General features: G+C 37.0%; 1 protein-coding gene across 4 annotated transcripts in view; it reads right to left on the bottom strand.

The window, feature by feature from the left end:
• The window catches only part of MORC4 (MORC family CW-type zinc finger 4), a 61,146-nt gene that overhangs the window by 25,962 nt on the left and 14,459 nt on the right, over positions 1-20,725 (bottom strand). For all 4 annotated transcript variants that reach the window (XM_070290965.1, XM_070290966.1, XM_070290967.1 and 1 more), the window contains 5 exons: positions 18,821-18,953; positions 18,377-18,505; positions 15,219-15,338; positions 13,721-13,821; positions 1,500-1,598 (listed from right to left, as the gene is read on the bottom strand). In XM_070290965.1, coding sequence (XP_070147066.1) covers positions 1,500-1,598; positions 13,721-13,821; positions 15,219-15,338; positions 18,377-18,505; positions 18,821-18,953 — 582 coding nt within the window. The remainder of the gene's footprint in view (positions 1-1,499; positions 1,599-13,720; positions 13,822-15,218; positions 15,339-18,376; positions 18,506-18,820; positions 18,954-20,725) is intronic.

Genomic DNA, 20,725 nt, shown 5'->3' with positions numbered 1-20,725 from the left:
AATAAGACATATTAATATGTCTCTGTTCAATAATGAGTTAATATATGCAGAGAGATGAAGTAAACCACTACAGTATTGTAAAGTAAAATAAAGTAAAATAAAAAGATGAAGTGAACCAATACAGTATTGTAAAGTAAAATAGAAAAAGAAAAGAGTTAAATGTACCATTTAACGCAGTACTATCTGAAACAATACTACAAAAAAAAAAAAGAGAGAAACAAAGGAGATGGACTAGACCAATAATTATAGGAAAACCTGAAGGGTAAGCAAAGATGTACATATCCACCTCTCATCACCCTTACCATCCTCATGACTACCAAAGACTTGTGCCAAAATGCTGCTACCAAACTTGCAAAGAAAGGATCATTTCTCTCTATATATACTCCTAAAAAGATCGATATATATTCAGATTCATATGTATTCAGATATATGTTTCAGATTCTTTTCCATTTTAGGTAATTATAAGATATGAGTAATTCTGTGAAAGCGAATCACATTTGTGTAGTGTTTATAATCAGCTTTTCCCACCTTTTAATAGCATTAAATATTTCTATAGTATCATTTTTAAGGGCTAAATAAAGACTTGTTTTTAAATAAAAAAAATTAAAAATATAACATTCAGGTAATAAGACATATTAATACATCTCTGGTCAATAATGAGTTAATATACTCAGAGAGATGCAGTGACTTACTTACCTAAGCTCATTCAACTATTAAGAATCAGATTTAATAGAGAACAGACTTGTGGTTGCCAAGGGGTGGGGCGGGGCATTGGGGTGGGGTAGGGGAGGAAAGGAATGAAAGTTTGGGATTAGCAGAGGCAAACTATTATACATAGGATGGATAAATAACAAGGTCCTACTGTATAGCACAGGGAACTATATTCAATATCCTGTTTCAACCATAATAGAAAAGAATATGAAAAAGAATATACATATGTATAACTCTGTCACTTTGCTGTATAGAAGAAATTGATATAACATTATAAATCAATTATACTTCAATAAAATCTAAAAACAAACCGAAACTAATAGACTTTTACCCATGATTTAATTTCATGATTTTTGCCTAATTATTTGGAAATAGAGAATACAACATTCATATATTTAGGTTTTGAAGTAATACTCATAACATTTATAGATCTTATGACCTGAAAACAATTGTAATACATTAGATAATATATAGTATAATTTAAAAAAAGAAGTAGATCTAAATTTTCAACCAAGGAGTAGCTGATTCAAATGGTCATCATCTTCCATTATATTACACTGACGACAGGATAAACTGATAATACTAAACTTGTCATATTTATGATCCAAACTATACAAGTGTTAAACCAGAAATGAAGAGGTTTAGAGAATGATGAAATTAGTACCTGTGATTTCCTGTTTTTAGTTAATTAAACTTCCTTATGTGAAAAGCATCATCTTTTCCTATTCCTTCCATTTGCCCTAGAGATGTTACCCCTGATACTTTTATATTCTAAATTTACTACTCACGGTATTGGCCTGACTATGGCCGAGGTCTCCAAATTCTCTTGGGAGGTCTTTTCCTTCCAATAAGCATTGAGCTTCTGGGCAAGGGCATTTATTGTCAACCTGAAAGAAAAAGAAAGAAGCATGTCAATGTTAAGAATTTGTTGAATAATTTTGTAATCTTTAAGATGCTCCCACTTAACGGAACCCAGCCATTTAGAATATTCAGCATAGGTTTGAACATCTATACTTCAAGCAACTAGGATGGGAATCTACTGCCTTTGTAAATTATGTGTCAAAATGACAAAGTTCATAATGTTGAATAGTCACTTTGGTTGAAAAGATAAGATGGTCAGTTCAGTTCAGTTCAGTCGGTCAGTCTTGTCCGACTCTTTGCAACCCCATGGACTGCAGCACACCAGGCTTCCCTGTCCATCACCAACTCCTGGAGCTTGCTCAAACTCATGTCCATTGAGTCGGTGATGCCATCCAACCATCTCATCCTCTGTCATTCCCTTTTCCTCCCACCTTCAATCTTTCACAGCATCAGGGTCTTTTTCAATGAATCACTTCTTTGAAGCAGGTGGCCAAAGTACTGGAGTTTCAGCTTCAGCATCAGTGCTTCCAATGAATATTCAGGACTGGTATCCTTTAGGATGGAGTGATTGGATCTCCTTGCAGTCCACGGGACTCTCAAGAGTCTTCTCCAACACCACAGTTCAAAAGCATCAATTCTTCAGAGCTCAGCTTTCTTTATAGCCCAATTCTCACAGCTACACATGACTACTGGGAAAACCATAGCTTTGACTAGATGGACCTTTGTTGGCAAAGTAATGTCTCTGCTTTTTTTTTTTAATTTTTATTTTTACTTTATTTTACTTTACAATACTGTATTGGTTTTGCCATACATTGACATGAATCCACCACGGGTGTACATGCGTTCCCAAACATGAACCCCCCTCCCACCTCCCTCCCCATTACTTCTCTCTGGGTCATCCCCGTGCACCAGCCCCAAGCATCCTGTATCCTGCATCGGACATAGACTGGCAATTCAATTCTTACATGATAGTATACATGTTTCAATGCCATTCTCCCAAATCTTCCCACCCTCTCCCTCTCCCTCTGAGTCCAAAAGTCCACTATACACATCTGTGTCTTTTTTGCTGTCTTGCATACAGGGTCATCATTGCCATCTTTCTAAATTCCATATATATATGTATTAGTATACCGTATTGGTGTTTTTCTTTCTGGCTTACTTCACTCTGTATAATCGGCTCCAGTTTCATCCATCTCATCAGAACTGATTCAAATGTATTCTTTTTAATATGCTGTCTAGGTTGGTCTTAGCTTTTCTTCGAAGGAGCAAGCGTCTTTTGATTTCACGGCTGCAGTCACCATTTGCAGTGATTTTGGAGCCCCCCAAAACAGTGTTTCCATTGTTTCCCCATCTATTTGCCATAAAGTGATGGGAACAGATGCCATGATCTTAGTTTTCTGAATGTTGAGTTTTAAGCCACCTTTTTCACTCTCCTCTTTCACTTTCATCAAGAGGCTCTTTAGTTCTTCCTTGCTTCCTGCCATAAGGGTGGTGTTATCTGCATATCTGAGGTTACAAGTCCTAAAAAATACTGTGTTCTCCACATTTTAGAATCACAGTGAGGAGAAATGACATTAGAGACAACGACAGAAGACTACACTGCAGATAAGTATTTGGGGAGTTATTCAACTGTCAGATCACTACACGTAAACAATTCAGGACCAAGTTCAAAGTCAGAGGATCACATACTGTACCCTACCTATTACAAATCAATCAAACAGTAACTTAAAACATGTCTATATAGTTCTTCTTTATCCAAATGCTGATCACAGCAGTTACAGCAGCAATCGGTAACAAAGTCCCCTTCAACCTTACGACACAGCTGTTAGTAGAGGCTATGCCCCAATTATGGCTCTTGCCCTTTCTCCTTTATCTCTCTTCTTAAATGAACAACAGCAGACCCAGGGTAAAACAGTATAATGTGTAGAAAATCTGAATTTTACTTTGAAAAACTGGCAATTTCTAGTGACTAATTTCTGTTTAATTCTACAATTCAGGATTATAATTTAATGTATAGCTGTGCATACATACTTGAAATATCACAAATTTAGTATTTTTTAAAAAATCTCTTGACTCCCCAGATAACTCCCCAAAGATTTTGTAGACCTTTCCTTAAGAGGAATTCTTCCTTAACTCCACCTTGCTCATATTAGATTCTGACTACACAGAGATTAAATGAACTTTCTTATAAACTCTTATTCCCCCCTCTGAACTACCAGCGTACCAAACTCTATGTTTATATTCTTTCCTGAAGTCACAGATGAAGAATTATTTCTTGCTTTCTATTAAAGTTTTATGTAAAATCTACTTTTTAAAAAAGATTACAGGGGCTTCCTTGGTGGTCTAGTGGTTAAGAATCCGCCTGTCAATGCAGAGGACACCAGTTCGATCCCTGGTCTGGGAAGATCCCACATGCAGAGGAGCAACTAAGCCCGTGCACCACAACTACTGAGCCCATATGCTGCAACTGCTGAAGCCCACATGCCTACAGCCTTTGCTCCACAACAACAGAAGCCACTGCAATGAGAAGCCTGTACACTGCAATGGCAAATGAAGCGTAGCCCCTGCTCACTGCAACTAGAGAAGACCCACGCAGCAATGAAGACCAAGCATGGTCAAAATTTTAAAAATAGTTAAATAAATAAAAAAGATTCCATGGGATTCTGGAAAGCTGGTGGAGTAGGAGGCAGGAATCTGCCTTCCCATAAAGACAACATTTACACTGGCAGAACCTGTCTAATGTAACCATTTGGAATTCTGGAGTCTGTCGAATGCGTGTAATTTTCAGGGGAATGCTTGGATGACAAATTGGGAAACCTCAGCTCTTAGCTCAGTAGTAGTTACCCATCTCCTACCCCAGCTCCATGGCAGATGGCTATGCACACATTTCAAGAGTAGCTTACAGGAACTAGGATAGGCAAAAAGGACCTCTCCCTCCAAATATTGGGGATCTGTGCTCTGATCTCTGTTTGCTGCTTCTGCTCACAGCATCATGTAACCCCACGGTAACCCCAAAGAAAATAGCTATAAATATACATAAAAGGAAATGAGAAGAATTCAAATGTTTCACTACAAAAAAATCAACATAAAAGGTGACAGTAATATAGGAAATAAAGGACAAAATATAAGATGTATAGAAAACAAACAGCAAAATGACAGACATCCTTTCTTATCGGTAATTACTTTAAATGTAAATGGATTAGAGAATGTGGAGAAAAGGGAACCCTCTTACACTGTTGGTGGGAATGCAAACTATCATAGCCACTACGGAGAACAGTGTGGAGATTCCTTAAAAAATTGAAAATAGAACTGCCTTATGACCCAGCAATCCCACTGCTGGCCATACACACTGAGGAAACCAGAATTGAAAGAGACACATGTACCCCAATGTTCAGTACAGCACTGTTTATAATAGCCAGGACATGGAAGCAACCTAGATGTCCATCAGGAGATGAATGGATAAGAAAGCTGTGGTACATATACACAATGGAGTATTACTCAGCCATTAAAAAGAATACATTTGAATCAGTTCTAATGAGATGGATGAAACTGGAGCCTATTATACAGAGTGAAGTAAGCCAGAAAGAAAAACACCAATATAGTATACTGACACATATATATGGAATTTAGAAAGATGGTAACGATAACCCTGTATGCGAGACAGCAAAAGACACACAGATGTATAGAACGGACTTTTGGACTCTGAGGGAGAGGGAGAGGGTGGGATGATTTGGGAGAATGGCATTGAAACATGTATACTATCATGTAAGAAACGAAGTGCCAGTCTAGGTTCGATACAGGATACAGGATGCTTGGGGCTGGTGCATGGGGATGATCCAGAGAGATGGTGTGGGGTGGGAGGTGGGAGGGGGATTCAGGATTGGGAGCTCGTATACACCCGTGGCTGATTCATGTTGATGTGTGGCAGAGCCAATACAGTATTGTAAAGTAAAATAAAGTAAAAATAAAATTTAAAAAAAAGAGAAAAAATGTAAATGGATTAAACTCTCCATCAAAAGACAGAGAGATGGGTAAAATGGGTTTCAACAAAAAGGCCAAAATATATGCTGTCTATGTGAGACTAATTTTACATACAAAGACACACAGTGAAAATGAAAGGCTAGAAAAGGATATTCCCTGTAAATAATAACCAAAAGAGAGCAAAGGTAGCTATTTAATATAAGTATCAGACAAAATAGACTATAAATCGTAAGAGCTAAAACACTGAAGCAACCTATGTCCAGTGATAAATGAATGGATAAGCAAACTATAGTACATACAAACAAAAGAATATTAAAAAAGGAAACTCAGCCTTAAAAAAGTAAATTCTGACATATGTACAACATAGATGCAACTTGAAGACATTAAGTGAAATAAGTCACAAAATGAGAAATACTATGTGATTCCACTTACATGAGGTACTTAGCATAGTCAAATTCATAGAGACAGAAAGCAGAATGGTGGGAATGAGGAGTTATTGTTTAATAGGTACAGAATTTCAGTTTTGCTAGATGAAAATAGTTCTGTAGATGACGGTGGTTGTACGGTAAGGGAGTTAGAGAAGGCAAGGTTCGGAAAAACAATGAGACCAGCACTTTATAGGAACAGATCACCTTTAATGAGGCCAGAAGGGGCAGCAGTCAGATTGGTGAGCTGCTGCACTAACCCAAGAACAGATTTAGTATATATAGGCACATAAGTGGAAATCTACTGTCTTACGGGGGCCTGTTCTTCTCCAAGGTTGTTTGGAGTAGTTATCTCTTAAATGGCTGGGGCAGGGAATTCTGGAGATCAGCCAGAGGCTGGACCGGCTGGGAGATGGACGTAATCAACCTTAATGTCCATTTTTTTTCCTTCCGGTGAGATAGTTCTTTGTTTTGCATAGAATGGTGGGAAGGACCCAGAGGGGAGTTTTAACTCCAGGCTATTTTGAGCCATGTAACTTTCCTTCTGGTGATGGTTGCATAACAATATGAATGTACTTAATACCGCCAAAATGCACACTTAAAAATGGTTAAGATGGTAATGTTATGTGTATTTTACCACAATTAAAAAAAGGAAAAAAAGGAAATAGATTATGTGGTCATTAGGGGTTGAAGAGGAGGGGAAATGAGGAGTGACTGCTAATGGACAAGATGTTTCTTTTCGAGATGACAAAAATGCTTTAGAATTAGATAGTGGAGATGGTTGTACGGACCTCCCCGGTGGCTCAGATGGCAGAGCGTCTCCCTTCGATGCGGGTTACCAGGGTTCGATCCCTGGTCAGGGAAGATCCCCTGGAGAAGGAAACGGCAACCCACTCCAGTGTTCTTGCCTGGAGAATCCCATGGATGGAGGAGCCTGGTGGGCTATATAGTCCACATACTTTGTGAAAATACCAAAACCAACAAAGTAGTCATTTTTAAATGGTGACATTTATGGTACATGAATTATATCTCAATCAAACAAATAAAAATAAACCTCTGTTCTCACGTACTTGGGCAAAAAATATTGAGGCGAAATTTACATAGAGTAAAATGTATCTTTTTAATGTATAGTTCTGTAAGTTTTAACAAATGCACACAGTCATGTAAATATTAATACCACCTCAATCAAAACACCATTATCATGAATTTTGACACTCCATTCCTTCTTGCAAAAACCTGGTTTGATTCCACTGTTCTACTAATCTCTTTCCTTTCACTTCCCCAATCCTGGTATATGTGGTCTATATCCACTATCTTCTCTTCATATTCCTGTCTTAATCCCCTATGATCTAACCATTGCCATTACACGAAATTGTTCTTTTTCCCAATCTCATTATTCTATCTGCCAATATCTACTAAATTTGAGACTTTAAAGTGACCTTTGTATCTTCCTCTCCTTTATTTTCCTTCTCCCATTATTAATATATCACCAAATTTTTACATCTTTTTTTCATAGTATCTGTCATATATTTCCTTTTTCACAGCTGTCTTATTTCAGACCTTCACCTCACATCTAGATTACTCAAATAGTATATAATTCTTTTTAACCTACCCTGCACCCTGTTTCCAGGTTTATCAATTGATATAATTCATGTAAAACACTTTATAAGACATAGAGCAGTACATAAGTACTTTATTCTTAGGACAGAATTATTTCAAGTCACCCTTCTATTCAAGAATAAACCATGAATTCTCACTGCCTAAAGTATCAACTACTCTAGCCAACGTCCCTCTAAGACAGAAGCTCTCAAACTGTCTCGGTTCATGGTACTGTACTGTCTCAAGTTTTTCATGGCACCCTTAGGTCTAAAGAAATATGTACTAGTTCCATTTACTATTAAACAGTTATGTGCAAACAACAAGTATGGACTAAAATGTAGCATCCATCTGATTATATATATTAAAATATTTCTATTTCAATCTTAAATAGCCACAGTTACTTATAATGGAATGGGTATGCCTGTTGGATATCGAACAGTTGTTCAAACCTTGGAATCAAATTGGACACAACATCCCTAATTTCTTACTCAACACTGAATTTTTTGTGTATTGCTTGCTTTTTATCACAGTAATCACAAAAATTCAGATTGACAAAGATATGATGTAATCAAAAGTAATTAAATATTTTTATACCTAGAAGTGTGGTATTAGCATAACAAATATCTAAAAATGTGGAAGTGGTTTGGAATTGGGCAGTAGGGCTGAGGCTGGAAGAATTTCAAGAACATTACACAAATTGCCTGGATTGCCTTGAATACTGTAGAAATATGGATGTTAAACACCCCACTAGTGGGGTGCTCAGACGTGCAGATCATGGTAGAAAAAAATACAAACTTCCTCAGAGTATATCTAAGTCACTGGGAACAGACTGTTAGTAAAATTATGGATGTTAAAATTGTTGCTGGTAAAGGCTCAGAAGGAAATTAGCAACATGTTATTAGAAAACTTGAGGGAAGGTATTCCCTGTTATGTAGTGGCAGAAAGCTTAGCAGAATTGGATCCAATACAAGGTGGGAAGCAGAACTCCTAAATGACAAAACTGGACATTTAGTTGAGATTTTTCAAGCAAGGTGCTAAAAGTGTGGTCTAGTGGCTGCTTGCTTACATAAAATGTGAGAAGAAAGAAATAAACTGAGGGAAGAACTGTTCAGTAAGAAAGGAACCAAGACTTGATGATTTTGGAAAGTCTCAGCTTATTCAGATTGCAAAAGATGCTAAAATGTAAATCCAAGGCAGGGGCTGGACAACCTTTTGCTAATATCTTAGGAAGATCAAAAGGTCAACGTACTCAGTCATACAAAAAGTTCTCTGAAAAGACTGAACATATGAATTAGATCTCCACCACCATCTCAGCAGAAGAATAGAAATAGGACTATCTAAGAAAGATCTGTCAAGAATCTCTTGTCTGAATCAGCATCCATGATGTATACCTGAGACCCACAAGGTTCTTGAGAATGGTACATTAATACTAAGACATTCATGTCAATGTATGGCAAAACCCACAAAATCATAAAGTAATTAGCCTCCAATTAAAATAAATAAATTAACTAAAAAAACCCTGCTAGATTGGCCTGAAAGGGACAGAGAGAGTGTGAAAGAAGGTTGTTGGACCCCCAAAACTCTACAGTCAAGAAACAAGTTGAAACAAGATGAAACTACTCAGCTACAAATACACGCTTGTGTGTGCATTTGTGTTCAGTTGCATCCAACTCTTTTGTGACCCCATGGACTATAGCCCACCAGGCCCCTCTGTCCATGGGGATTTTCCAGGCAAGAATACTGGAGTGGGTTGCCATTTCCTCCTCCAGGGAACCTTCCCAACCCAGGGATCAGATCCATGTCTCCTGCATTGGCAGGTGGATTCTTCATCACTGAGCCTCCTGGGAAACACACATAAATACATGCTATCCTTCAAGAAAAAGGAAAGTCGAGTCTGAGGGTGGAGCCATGAGGACAGAATAGAGCCTTAAATCCAAAGGGTGCAGCTGAAAGCCCCAGAAGAGTAATTCTAGGCCTTGAAATTTAATGAAGTTAGCTTGCCTGGATTCCTTTTTCTGTCAAACTTTCTCCCTGTTTAAACTGGAACATCTATAACTGGTATCCTATGCCTGTCCCACCATTGTATTTTGGAAGCAAAATACAAAAAAATTTTAAAAGACACACACCTGCAGATGGAGAGGAATTTTACCCCAAGATGCATCAGACTCAGTATCATTCATACTTGATTTAGATGAGATTTGGGAATTGTGAGTTGAGGACATTAAAAACTTAGACTAAGTTGCTCTAAGAGTTGAGAGTTTGGGGGATGCTGGGATGGGATAGATGTATTTTGCATGTGTGATGTAAGTGGATCTTAGGAGGCCAGAGAGCAGATTGTTGTAACAGAATAATAGTCCTCCAAAGATGTCTATGTCCTAATCCCTGAAACCTGTGAATATATCAGGTTACATGTCAAGGGGGAAATCAAGTTGCAGGTGGCATTAAGGTTACTCATCAGCTGACCTTAAGACAGGGAGATTATCTTGAATTACCAACACAGTCATAAGGGTCCTTAAAAGTGGAAGAGTGAGGCAGAAGAGTCAGAATCAAATGAGATGTGATGACAGAAGCAAGGTCATCGGAGTGATACGATATGAGGACCTGACCCATCATTGATGGCTTTGAATATGGATGGAGGAAGAGGACCATGGGCCAAGGAATGCTGGCAGACTCTAAAAGCTTGAAAAGCCAACAAAATAGATTCACCCCTAGAGCCTCCAGAAATAAATGCAGCTTTGCAAACACCTTGATTTTAGCCCAGTGAGATCTGAGATGGACTTCTAACCTACAGAACTCTAAGCCAATAAATCAGAGTTGTCTTAAGGCACTAAGTTTGTGGTAATTTGTTACGACAGTAACTGAAAACAATTTCTACTGCTTATAGGCAAGAGTCAAGTACCACTGTACTCCCCTCAAAAATTTTAAATATCCTGTGGCTCCCCTGTGACTTCATTATGTGCAGCTTGGCACACAGTTTGGGAAGCGGGGCTTTAGGGAAGGGGTCAACAAACTACAACCTGTGGGCCAAATCCAGGCTGCTGCCTGTTTTTGTAAACAAAACTGTACTGAACACAGACATGTTCATTCCTTTACTTACGTCTGTGGCTGCGTTCATACTACAGCAGAATTGAGTACTTTCATACTACAGCACAACTGAGTAGTAGTGACAGAGACCACACCGCCTATAAAGCTAAAACTATTTACTTCCTGGCCCTTCACAGAAAGATTTGCCAATCCCTGCTTTAGGATAGGGCCCTATGTTATCCATCTGACTCTATTCCCCTTCACTCTAGTTACATCCCCTTATCCCCAACTCCCCATATTCTTCCCATTCTGAATTTCTGTCATTGCCTTATTTAGCTCCAGCTATAATTTCATCCTGGAATTCCCCTCCCTCCCTTTTCTAAACCCTGTATCTTTAAGGCAAATCTTAAGTCACACTGTTTACTTAAAACCTTCCCTATCTGTTCTATCAGCAAATGTCTCCTGTACCATACCACTTAGTTCCAAATGATCAAACAGTTTATTGCTCTGTTTCATGTTGGTGACAATCCGTCATTACAATTAGACTGTGAGCTCCTCAAAGACAGCAACTGTGTCTCGAATATCTCTGGAAAATTCCACAAAACCTAGCCACTGTGCCATGTACCAGTGAGGTGCTCAGTTAGTATGTGTTGTTTGCATTTCTTAAGCTGAAATTCACTCTAAAAATGTTGTAAGCTTGAGCTCTGGTAGTTGCAGCTGAAATTTGATACCCACAACTATTAAAAGTGATATTACAAGTGATTTATTTGTAGACATTCCAGCAGTGTGATGGCTGAAACCTCTTTTAGCACTTTTGAGATCTATAATAAATACTCTTAGGATGACTTTGTGATGGCAGACAATCTTCTCTAATGACCCTCTCAAATTCCCTCATATATTAACAAAACACTTTTTTCAGTGAATATAAAACAGAGTGAAAAGGGAAATGATGTCAGAATTGGGGTGAGTTACACAAATTTCTCACCCTCAGAAGACTCTGTATGCAGGAGAGTATACTAGTTTTCTGTTTTTAATAAAATGTGCAGCAGATATTTAGCTACTTAAGCCCATATATTTAACTGAATAAACCTACTTTGTATGGAATACCTCCATTTGGATTCCCCTGCCATCACCTAAAACTCATCATACTGAAATGAAACATCACAAACCAAGGGTCTAATACCTCTAAAATTTAAAAGGTAGATGCAGGGGTGGCAGAGATGGCATAAGAGGATGTTACATAGTTTTAGTATCTAACATTTGGATTTCACAAATCTCAACTATTTGGTTAATCACCAGAAATTCACTACTCCTTTCACTCAAGAGAAATAGAATGACTTGGCTCTGGACTTTTGCCAAACTGATGTCATTCCTAAACTCTCATTCTTGTGAGTCAAGTCCTAATCAAAGATCTCCATTATGGGTCAGACTCATGTTTAAAAGACTATTTTAAACTAAGGGCAGGCAGTTATCATAATCACTGACTAGCCCTAGGGACCAAGAACCAATTACCCTGAAATTAATCTGAGGTTGTCATCCAAATAGTTATCAGTCTGTCAAATATTAAACCTAAAATTCTTATGGTTTCGTATAAATTAAGGCACAACCTTTAACTAATTGTATTATAGTTTTGGACACAAAACAAAAAAGGATTTGGGGAATTACTTTCCCCCTACTCTAACAAAAGATTTGCTACTGAGATTTCAAGGAAAACAACACCAAAAGTCCTCACGCCTCCTTTCTCCATACTCCCAGAACACCCTTTGCGCTTTCACATACTTTCCTCTGTTTAGAATGTCCTCCCCTCGCTTTGTTCACCTAGCAAACTCCAATTTTTCCTTGAAGTTCCAGCTCAAATGTATTCCAGTTTGTAAAGCCTTCCTTGACTCCTTTAAGCTTTATTTAAAGCTGCTTCCCATTTGGCATACAACCCTCATTAATACAATTATTTTATAGGTATTTAACTTTCTTATTTACATATAGGGGCTTCCCAGTGGTGCCAGTGGTAAAGAACCCACCTGCCCATGCAGGAGAACTAAAAGATGCTGGTTCAATCCCTGGGTTGGGACGATCCCCTGGAGGAGGAAATGGCAACCCACTCCAGGATTCTTGCCTGGAAAATCCCATGGACAGAGAAACCTGGCGGGCTACAGCCCATGGGGTCACAAAGAGCCGGACATGACTACATGCTGTGTGTGTGACTTAACACACACACAGCATTTACATATATCTCATCCCATTTGTTCATAGGCATCTAGGATTGTTAACTTTCATTCTTATGTCCGTAATGGCAGAGGGGATATCTCATAATACTTGATGAAAGAAGAATGTATCATCTAGCCCTCCCTACAAGTTTTAAAACAAACTATTATACTCTGGCTTTAACAACTCCTTTGTCTCCTAAAAATAAATGAATGAAATATATAATGCTATTTGCAGCAACATGGTTGGACGTAGAGAGTGTCATACTGAGTGAAGTCAGACAGAAAAGAAATATCATATGATACCCTTTATATGCGGAATCTAAAAAGAAATGATACAAATGAACTTACGAAACAGAAACAGACTCACAGACTTATGTTGCTGGGGGGAAGGATGGGGGGAAGAGATATGTTGCGGAGTTTGAGATGGGCATGTACACACTGCTATATTTAAAATGGATGACCAACAAGGAACTACTGTATAGCCCATGGAACTCTGCTCAATGTTATGTGGCAGCCTGGATGTGAGTGGGGTTTGGGGGAGAATGGATACATGTATATGTATGGCTGAGTCTCTTTCCTGTTCACCTAAAATTATCACATTTTTTGTTAATCAGCTATTTCCCAATACAAAATAAAAAGTTTTTAAAAATTGTTTCACCATAAGTATTTTACTAAATAACCCCTATGCTCTTTCCATAATTTTTAAAGTTTATTTCAATTGGGCTCCATACATCATGCATCAGTGAGGTTTAATTTAAAAATCAAATCATTTTATTTATAATCTTAGAAAATAGATTTGAAGGAATTCTCAGTTAACTTATCTGGCTGGTTTTAAGAGATGATTTGAGAGTTTTCAGAGAACAGAATTATATCTGAACAAACCATTAGAAACACCTCAGGTTGGGAGTGACTCACCGGTACTCCTTGGTGTATTCAAAGTCTTGTTTATTGTAAGCCGGTTTTAAGAAATTGCACTCAATGACTCCAATTACTCCCACACCTTCTCCATGAGTTGGCTTAGAAGAAAAATAGTAATTTCAACACTTACATTAATGTTGACTGCCTAGAGGCACTTCCTTTTGATTCCAAACAATAACAGAAAGGTTATATAACATTCACGGGCAGGGAAAGGCCAGTAATATCTAGAGAAACACTGGGAATTTACTCCAATAGACTGCAAGTATTACAATGAATTGGAATCTCTGCCAAATTTTAGGGCAGAGATTTTCAAACTGTGATCCATAGATTCCCTAGGATTTTCCAGGAACACTCTACTTCACCTATGCTACCTCAAGGCACTTTCATATGTTTTATATTAAGGGATTGCCCTAAGATTTCGTTTGAACAAAGAATGACAATACTAAGAAAAAAATTAAGGTTATATACTCCTGGTCTAAGGAACTAAACTCCATCTGAAAAAAATTAAGGATGCTATGTAATCATCTCACTCTATTAAAATAAAACAATGTTTATATATGTAAGGCCACCAAACAACTGTGAAAGAGTCACACCTGTATTGATTAATTACAAGTTGATACAAAAGATTTTTGGACTTAAAATCATTTTTGTATTCTTTAATGGAAGGAACTGAGTCAAAGTGTAATTAGACTGGCACACAAACAAGTTGTATAAAGATGATACAACAATAAAAAGAAATACAGGCTGCAAACTAGCTCTCCTGGGTCATATGTAAAACTTTGTCCTACTGTGTAACATAAAGCAGCTTATCATCATTTGTGCTTTAGCAATCTTATCTATAAAATAGGGATGAATGGGATACTTGTGGATATTACCACTTTAAGCTGTCATTAAAACTTGAAGATGATGGTAATATTTCTATACTTCAGTTATAAAGCACTTTTGCATGATTTATTCCATTTAAATCTCTCAACCCTGTAAACTCTAAGGTAGGTAGAGCAAGTAAAACTACTATTGTTGTTTCCATTTTACAGGCAAGAAAATTGAGCTGCAGAGAAATTAAACAATGTAGCCAAGGTTACATGGCTTTTAGTTGGAAAAGCTGGGACTCAAATCCTGGTCATCAAACTCTAAATTTTACGCATCTTCCACTTTGCCTTACTGTCTCCACAAGAAAATGGAAAGCGCTACCTCAAACGTTAGTAAACTTATACACGTGGCAGATTTGCTGGTGCTCTCATTCTACCTCTTATTAACAGTGACCTAAAAAATGCATTCAGTATAGCTCCCGGGTTAACATTTATGAAGAATGGTAAGTAGAAAGAGCTTCTGAACATAAGACAGCTCACTGATAACACAGAATTCCAGGATCAGATTTAGCAACCATCTCAAGATGGCAGTAAAAAGCTATTCATTAGTTTATCACTTTTGCAAAATTTAAATCTTCTTCCTACTCTTTTCAGCCTTCTATGACAAAGAAACATTAACTACTCACCTTCACCTGGCACCCCACCTTCTCAAAAGACTTTATGAGGCGGTTGTTATGATACATCATTACTCCAAACTGGTTATTATTCTTGCAAGAGAACCCAAAAGTTATTTTCACCTGCTTATTCTGAGAAGAAAATCATTAAGGAGACAAACACCAGAGGCTTTAGCACACAAAATGTTGCATTATATTATAGCAAATAAACATCAACCACCACTGTATATGAACTGGTACAAACTTCACAAAGCATTTTAAAAATCTGTATCAACAGCTTTAAAAATATTCTTAACCTTTGACCAAGTAATTCTATTTCAGGAATTTATACTACAGAAATAGTGAGAGAAGACCATAAAGGCTCATGAGTTATAGAGATTTATCAATGATTTATAATGGCTTAAAAAACAAATAATTTATATGTTTGACAATAAGGGAATGACTAAATAAATGTTAGTGTAGCCACATGGTCTGTTACACAGTTCTTAAAATTATGCCCTTGAAAAATATTTGGGAATATTAGGAAATGTTCAGAATATAATAAGTATCACTGAAAAATATGTACTATAAATATATGCATAAAAAGACTATAAGAAAATATATCAAAGTATCATCAGTGATCTAAACATTCATAAAACATTACCTAACCTTTGCTAACTGCCTAATTTACTACTAGATAAATACATGGCACAACACAATTATAAGCAATTAGGTGTGTCCAGCTAATCATACAAAACACAATGAAAGCAAAAGCACAAGGAACAAAATCACTTTCAAAAGTAAAGGACAATAATTCTGCTGGAAGGCAGCTATGCTCACCACTATACCACCAATGCACACTAATCCTGTTGTAATCTATTTCATGGGAAGAAGCTAACAAGCTTGAATAAATACAACAAAGAGAACTAATTATATATAAACATGAATAATTATGAATTTTTAGCAAGTCATATTTGATTTAAAAATCAAGGTAAGGGAGTGAGAAAGATAAAGGGGAGAGAAAGAACCAGAGATTTTCATTAAAACAAATACTAAAAAAAATCTTCATGTCTAAATGAGTTAAAATTTTTGTTACTTTTGCAAAAACTGATCTCCATTATCATCTCTAAGTAACAAGCTACTTGCATCAAATCCATGTGATAAATGGACCAGGTATGATATGAAGACATAACATAAGTGATACATAACACAGTAATATTTGGCTCACAACATCCCATGTTCTGGTCTCCAGAAGCCCAATTCAAACCACAAGTAAGACCCCATTCCAATGCAAAAATGAAACAGGGCAAAAGTGCCCAAAACCAAAAACCAAAATTCTACACCACAAAATTAACACTTTAAAGATAAAGACTGTCAAATTGTTTCCGTTATACACTTTTAAACTCTAAATTATGATGTGGGAGTACACTGGAGTAGAAGGTTCCCAAATTATTATGAGGGGAAAGGACAAGAGGGGAGAAGAAGGCTTTGATAACTGAGAAATAAATAAGTTAGCATCAGTATCTTTTCCCTCAGTGACCTTTGGAGAAATTTTATTAGAAATTACATTTTACTCATAGCTGTAGTGAATTCATTTAGTCCAAATTCTAACAGGGGAAGGTAACTAGTTTAATGGGAAGGGAGGCTGAGAAGAGCTGAGGTATACACAGAATGAATGCTTAGAAGTATCCTGATAGAAACCCATAAGAGAAAGAAGCTGAAGGCAGAAATATAGTATATCCTGAAACAGTAGTTGAAAAGCACTTCTTTAGACTGGCTCTGTTAAACTTAAGGCACTAAGATCCCAGCTCCATACAGTGATATTATAACTAATTTACCTACATATGTTAATGATGTTAGCTCTGGCTTTGTTAAGCTGGGTGTGGGTTTTGTTTTTTTTTTTAAACTTTCATAGTAGACAAGGATTGTGTTCTCCAAAAGGAGAAAATCAATCTGCTTATAAGTAACAACCATATGGCTATTTTAAAAGGGAACAGCATTTTCTAATTTTTGGTCAAGGGAAGAAAGACAAAGTAAGCTAGATAATGCCTCTGATAAAGTAAACAGTGTGTGAACAGGTTTCTTGGGCCAAGAGCTGAGCTTATTACTAGAAAGTAAATGACAAGAGCAATTCTTCAAAAGTACTTATGAATTCTCATCCTTTCAAACACTTGTTTGGCCCCCAAATTCATAAACAAAGACGGACCTAATTTCCATAGTTTGCCTTAAGATTCCTCAAGTGTCTGAAATCCATTCCCAGGGCAATCAGGGGGCAGAAGTGAAAGTGAGTAATTAATTTCTCTGCTGCTGCTGCTGCTGCTGTTGCTAAGTCGCTTCAGTCGTGTCTGACTCTGTGTGACCCCAGAGATGGCAGCCCACCAGGCTCCCCCGTCTCTGGGATTCTCCAGGCAAGAACACTGGAGTGGGTTGCCATTTCCTTCTCCAATGCATGAAAGTGAAAACGTGAAAGTGAAGTCACTCAGTTGTGTCCGACTCTTAGCGACCCCATGAACTGCAGCCAACCAGGCTCCTCCACCCATGGGATTTTCCAGGCAAGAGTACTGGAGTGGGGTGCCATTGCCTTCTCCAAATTAACTTCTCTGAATGGCTGCAATTATGAGAAGTACAAGGAAATCCATGTCAAATCTGTTGAAGATTACTCTCACCCTAGGTTTCCCATCTCCTAACTTCTATCAACATAAGTCTGGACTTCTTACAGCAAAACTCATAGCCTATTCAAAAGATTAACAAATTTAAGTCAACATTTTGCAACAAATTTAAGTCAACATTTTGCATATCAAAAATATGTAATAAAATTCCTGTACAAACCCAACAATGTGGATCATTCCTTATAGTAGAGATTCTCAAACTTGGTTACTCATTATAATCTGTGGAGGATTTTTAAATTAAAAAATATTTCTTATTTAAAAAAAAAAGAGATTTCAGAATCTACTGAACCAGAATCTCTAAAGACTCAGGATGCTGTATTATTTTAATAATTTCCAGGTGATCTCTGATAAAACTGGTGCATAGGTTGGTTTTATAAATACCTCCTTAGGATACAGTAAAATAGGGTTTGTCCTATAACACACATTTTTTAATAGGAAAAGGAAAGAGTTCTGTTTTTCTGTGCCAACTTGGAAATCTAATCCTGAAACAAAGAGGTCAGTTTCACGTAGTTGAAAGGATACTGTGAAGGTAGGTTTATATATATCATATCCTACGTTGGCCAGGCTCTTGGCAATCATCTGGGTAGTCACCTTCTTCTGACGCAGAAAAATTTTCATCCGTGGCTTCATGTATAGAATGCCACAAAATGCCTATGGAACAGTGAAGGGAAAGTTATTACACAATATTGCCAATTCTACTGACATCCCCATAAAACGCTGCTAGCATCTGAGATCTCATCTGGGCAAAGATTTGGCTCAGTTTGTATACTTTGTTATTCTACATCAACTACCATACTAAGTACTGCTGACTATATTAGCTACACTGTTTGACGGTGAAAAGGAATCCGAGTATAGGGTTAAAAGGTTGTCATCTTTATATAACTAAAGTGAGATTTTGTTCTGTAATATTTTCATGTTACAGGACATCTTACCTCTCACTGTTGAAGAAAAACCACTCTTACTCACCCGTAATGAGTACTCTGTTTCTGGCAGCTCAGAGGAAACGCCACCAGTCTCTTTTTCATCTGTGCCAAAATCTGTTACCAGGATATCATACTGATCTGTATCAAAGTCCAACTCAGACTTTCCATCTTTATTTCTGGGTAAAAGAGAGAAGTACCAATCTAACAAAAACTGGCTCCAAAGGACAAAAATGCACTAGGAACCCAAGAGAAAAGAAACAACATGAGCCAAAACTCAGATACCTATTTCTTTCCCTGACTACCAGTTCAAAGGAACTATGTGTTACTTGCTTTGAAGATCACACAATATTTGAGGGTATTTCCAGTCTAAACAATTCTGATATGTTTCATAGAGGTGTGATACTAAGTAGCAAAGGAAAGAAAAAAACAAAGGTGGGGATGTCTGTGATCTGATAAATCAAATGGATACATCAGCTATCCTTGAGGCAGGATCTTAATATAGAATTGTTAGGTAGGTCATTCAACAAAATTTCCCCCAAATGAATAAACAGATGAATCAAAATCTACTCTTTCTAACTTCAGTAATAGTGTAAGGACTAATAAGATTTCCCCAGATCTAATTCTATTTCTTAGAAGAAAAAAAAAGGTTGTGATAGAAACAACATATCCTTATTAGTCTTCTAGGAGATCATTTATATAATTGTCATTTAAATATAATAGTACTCATATTCCTTTCCTAAGGATATTTCTTCTCATTATCCCTTCAGGTCACTTAAATATGGTCTATTCCTAGACCCTGGGCTACATCACTAACAACCGCCAGAAGAAAAAAGGCAAAACTCATCTTTGTTACTGGAAAAAACTCCAAACAAATGATGGATTACAGAGAAAAAACATATCAGAATAACGGTCCCCCAAATTTGTTCTGTGTAATGGCAGTCCCCCAAGATACTCTTAAATATGAAATAAAGATATAAAGTCTGTATAATCAAATAAAATTAGAGAGACAGTTTCTGATTTCCAGAGCCAACTCTAGCTCTAGGGACACCTTCTTCATACTTCAGGCTCCAGAGGCTCAGAGTTGCTGTGTTGAAAATGTAGCTCCTTTTTCAGGGCTGAACCAGAGCCACTATCATATGTATCCTGTATAAAGCTCAGGTCATTATAACAGTATATTCTATATTTTCCAGGATAATCCTGATTCCTGCTACCCATCCCACTCTAACAAATGTACTCTGAGGAGATTCCTGTCCCCCACGGCCCTCACCATTCACTGTCCAAGGAAAAGAGGTCTGGAGAGACAGTTTTTTAAATTTGGAACTGCACACTATATTGCTCTCTTAAATATTTTCACTGTATGTTGAAATAACGTTAACATATTAAAGCCTCTCAGAAGTGCTATAATAAAGTTATGTGGTAAGCTCTGTTTAAGCCAGCTTTTCCCAAAGTTATTTGACCATGGAATCTTATTTATGTAACACCTAGTACCATATAACTGAGAAACAATATACAAAGAGAAAAGTCTGCTGAGAATGTGTTTAAATCACTGGGAATACTTCATGAAAATGATCCTTTATAATATAAATTATATTACTTGAGGTTTTCCTAGTAGGACACAGGAGGATGTAAATTACCTTACTTTTTTTTTCTTTTTAATTCAAAGTACTTTCTTTTTTTTAATATACACATGTATACCTGTGGCGGATTCATGTTGATGTATGGCAAAACCAATACAATACTGTAAAGTAATTAGCCTCCAATTAAAATAAATAAATTTAAATTAAAATAAATAAATTATATGGACCACCACAGTTTTTTAACTAAGTTTTACCCAACTAAGAAATGAGGCAAAATACCTGACCTATGGAGAAAAAGAAGAATGAATATATCTGATACTGGGTTCTATTAAACATAAGAGTAGCACTTCTATTTTATATTAAAGATTTTT

The sequence above is a fragment of the Ovis canadensis genome, chromosome X (assembly GCF_042477335.2).
Source record: "Ovis canadensis isolate MfBH-ARS-UI-01 breed Bighorn chromosome X, ARS-UI_OviCan_v2, whole genome shotgun sequence".
NCBI classification, from domain to species: Eukaryota; Metazoa; Chordata; class Mammalia; order Artiodactyla; family Bovidae; genus Ovis; species Ovis canadensis.
The sequence above is the reverse complement of the archived record's forward strand: the minus strand, read 5'-3'. Positions and strand labels throughout refer to the sequence as shown.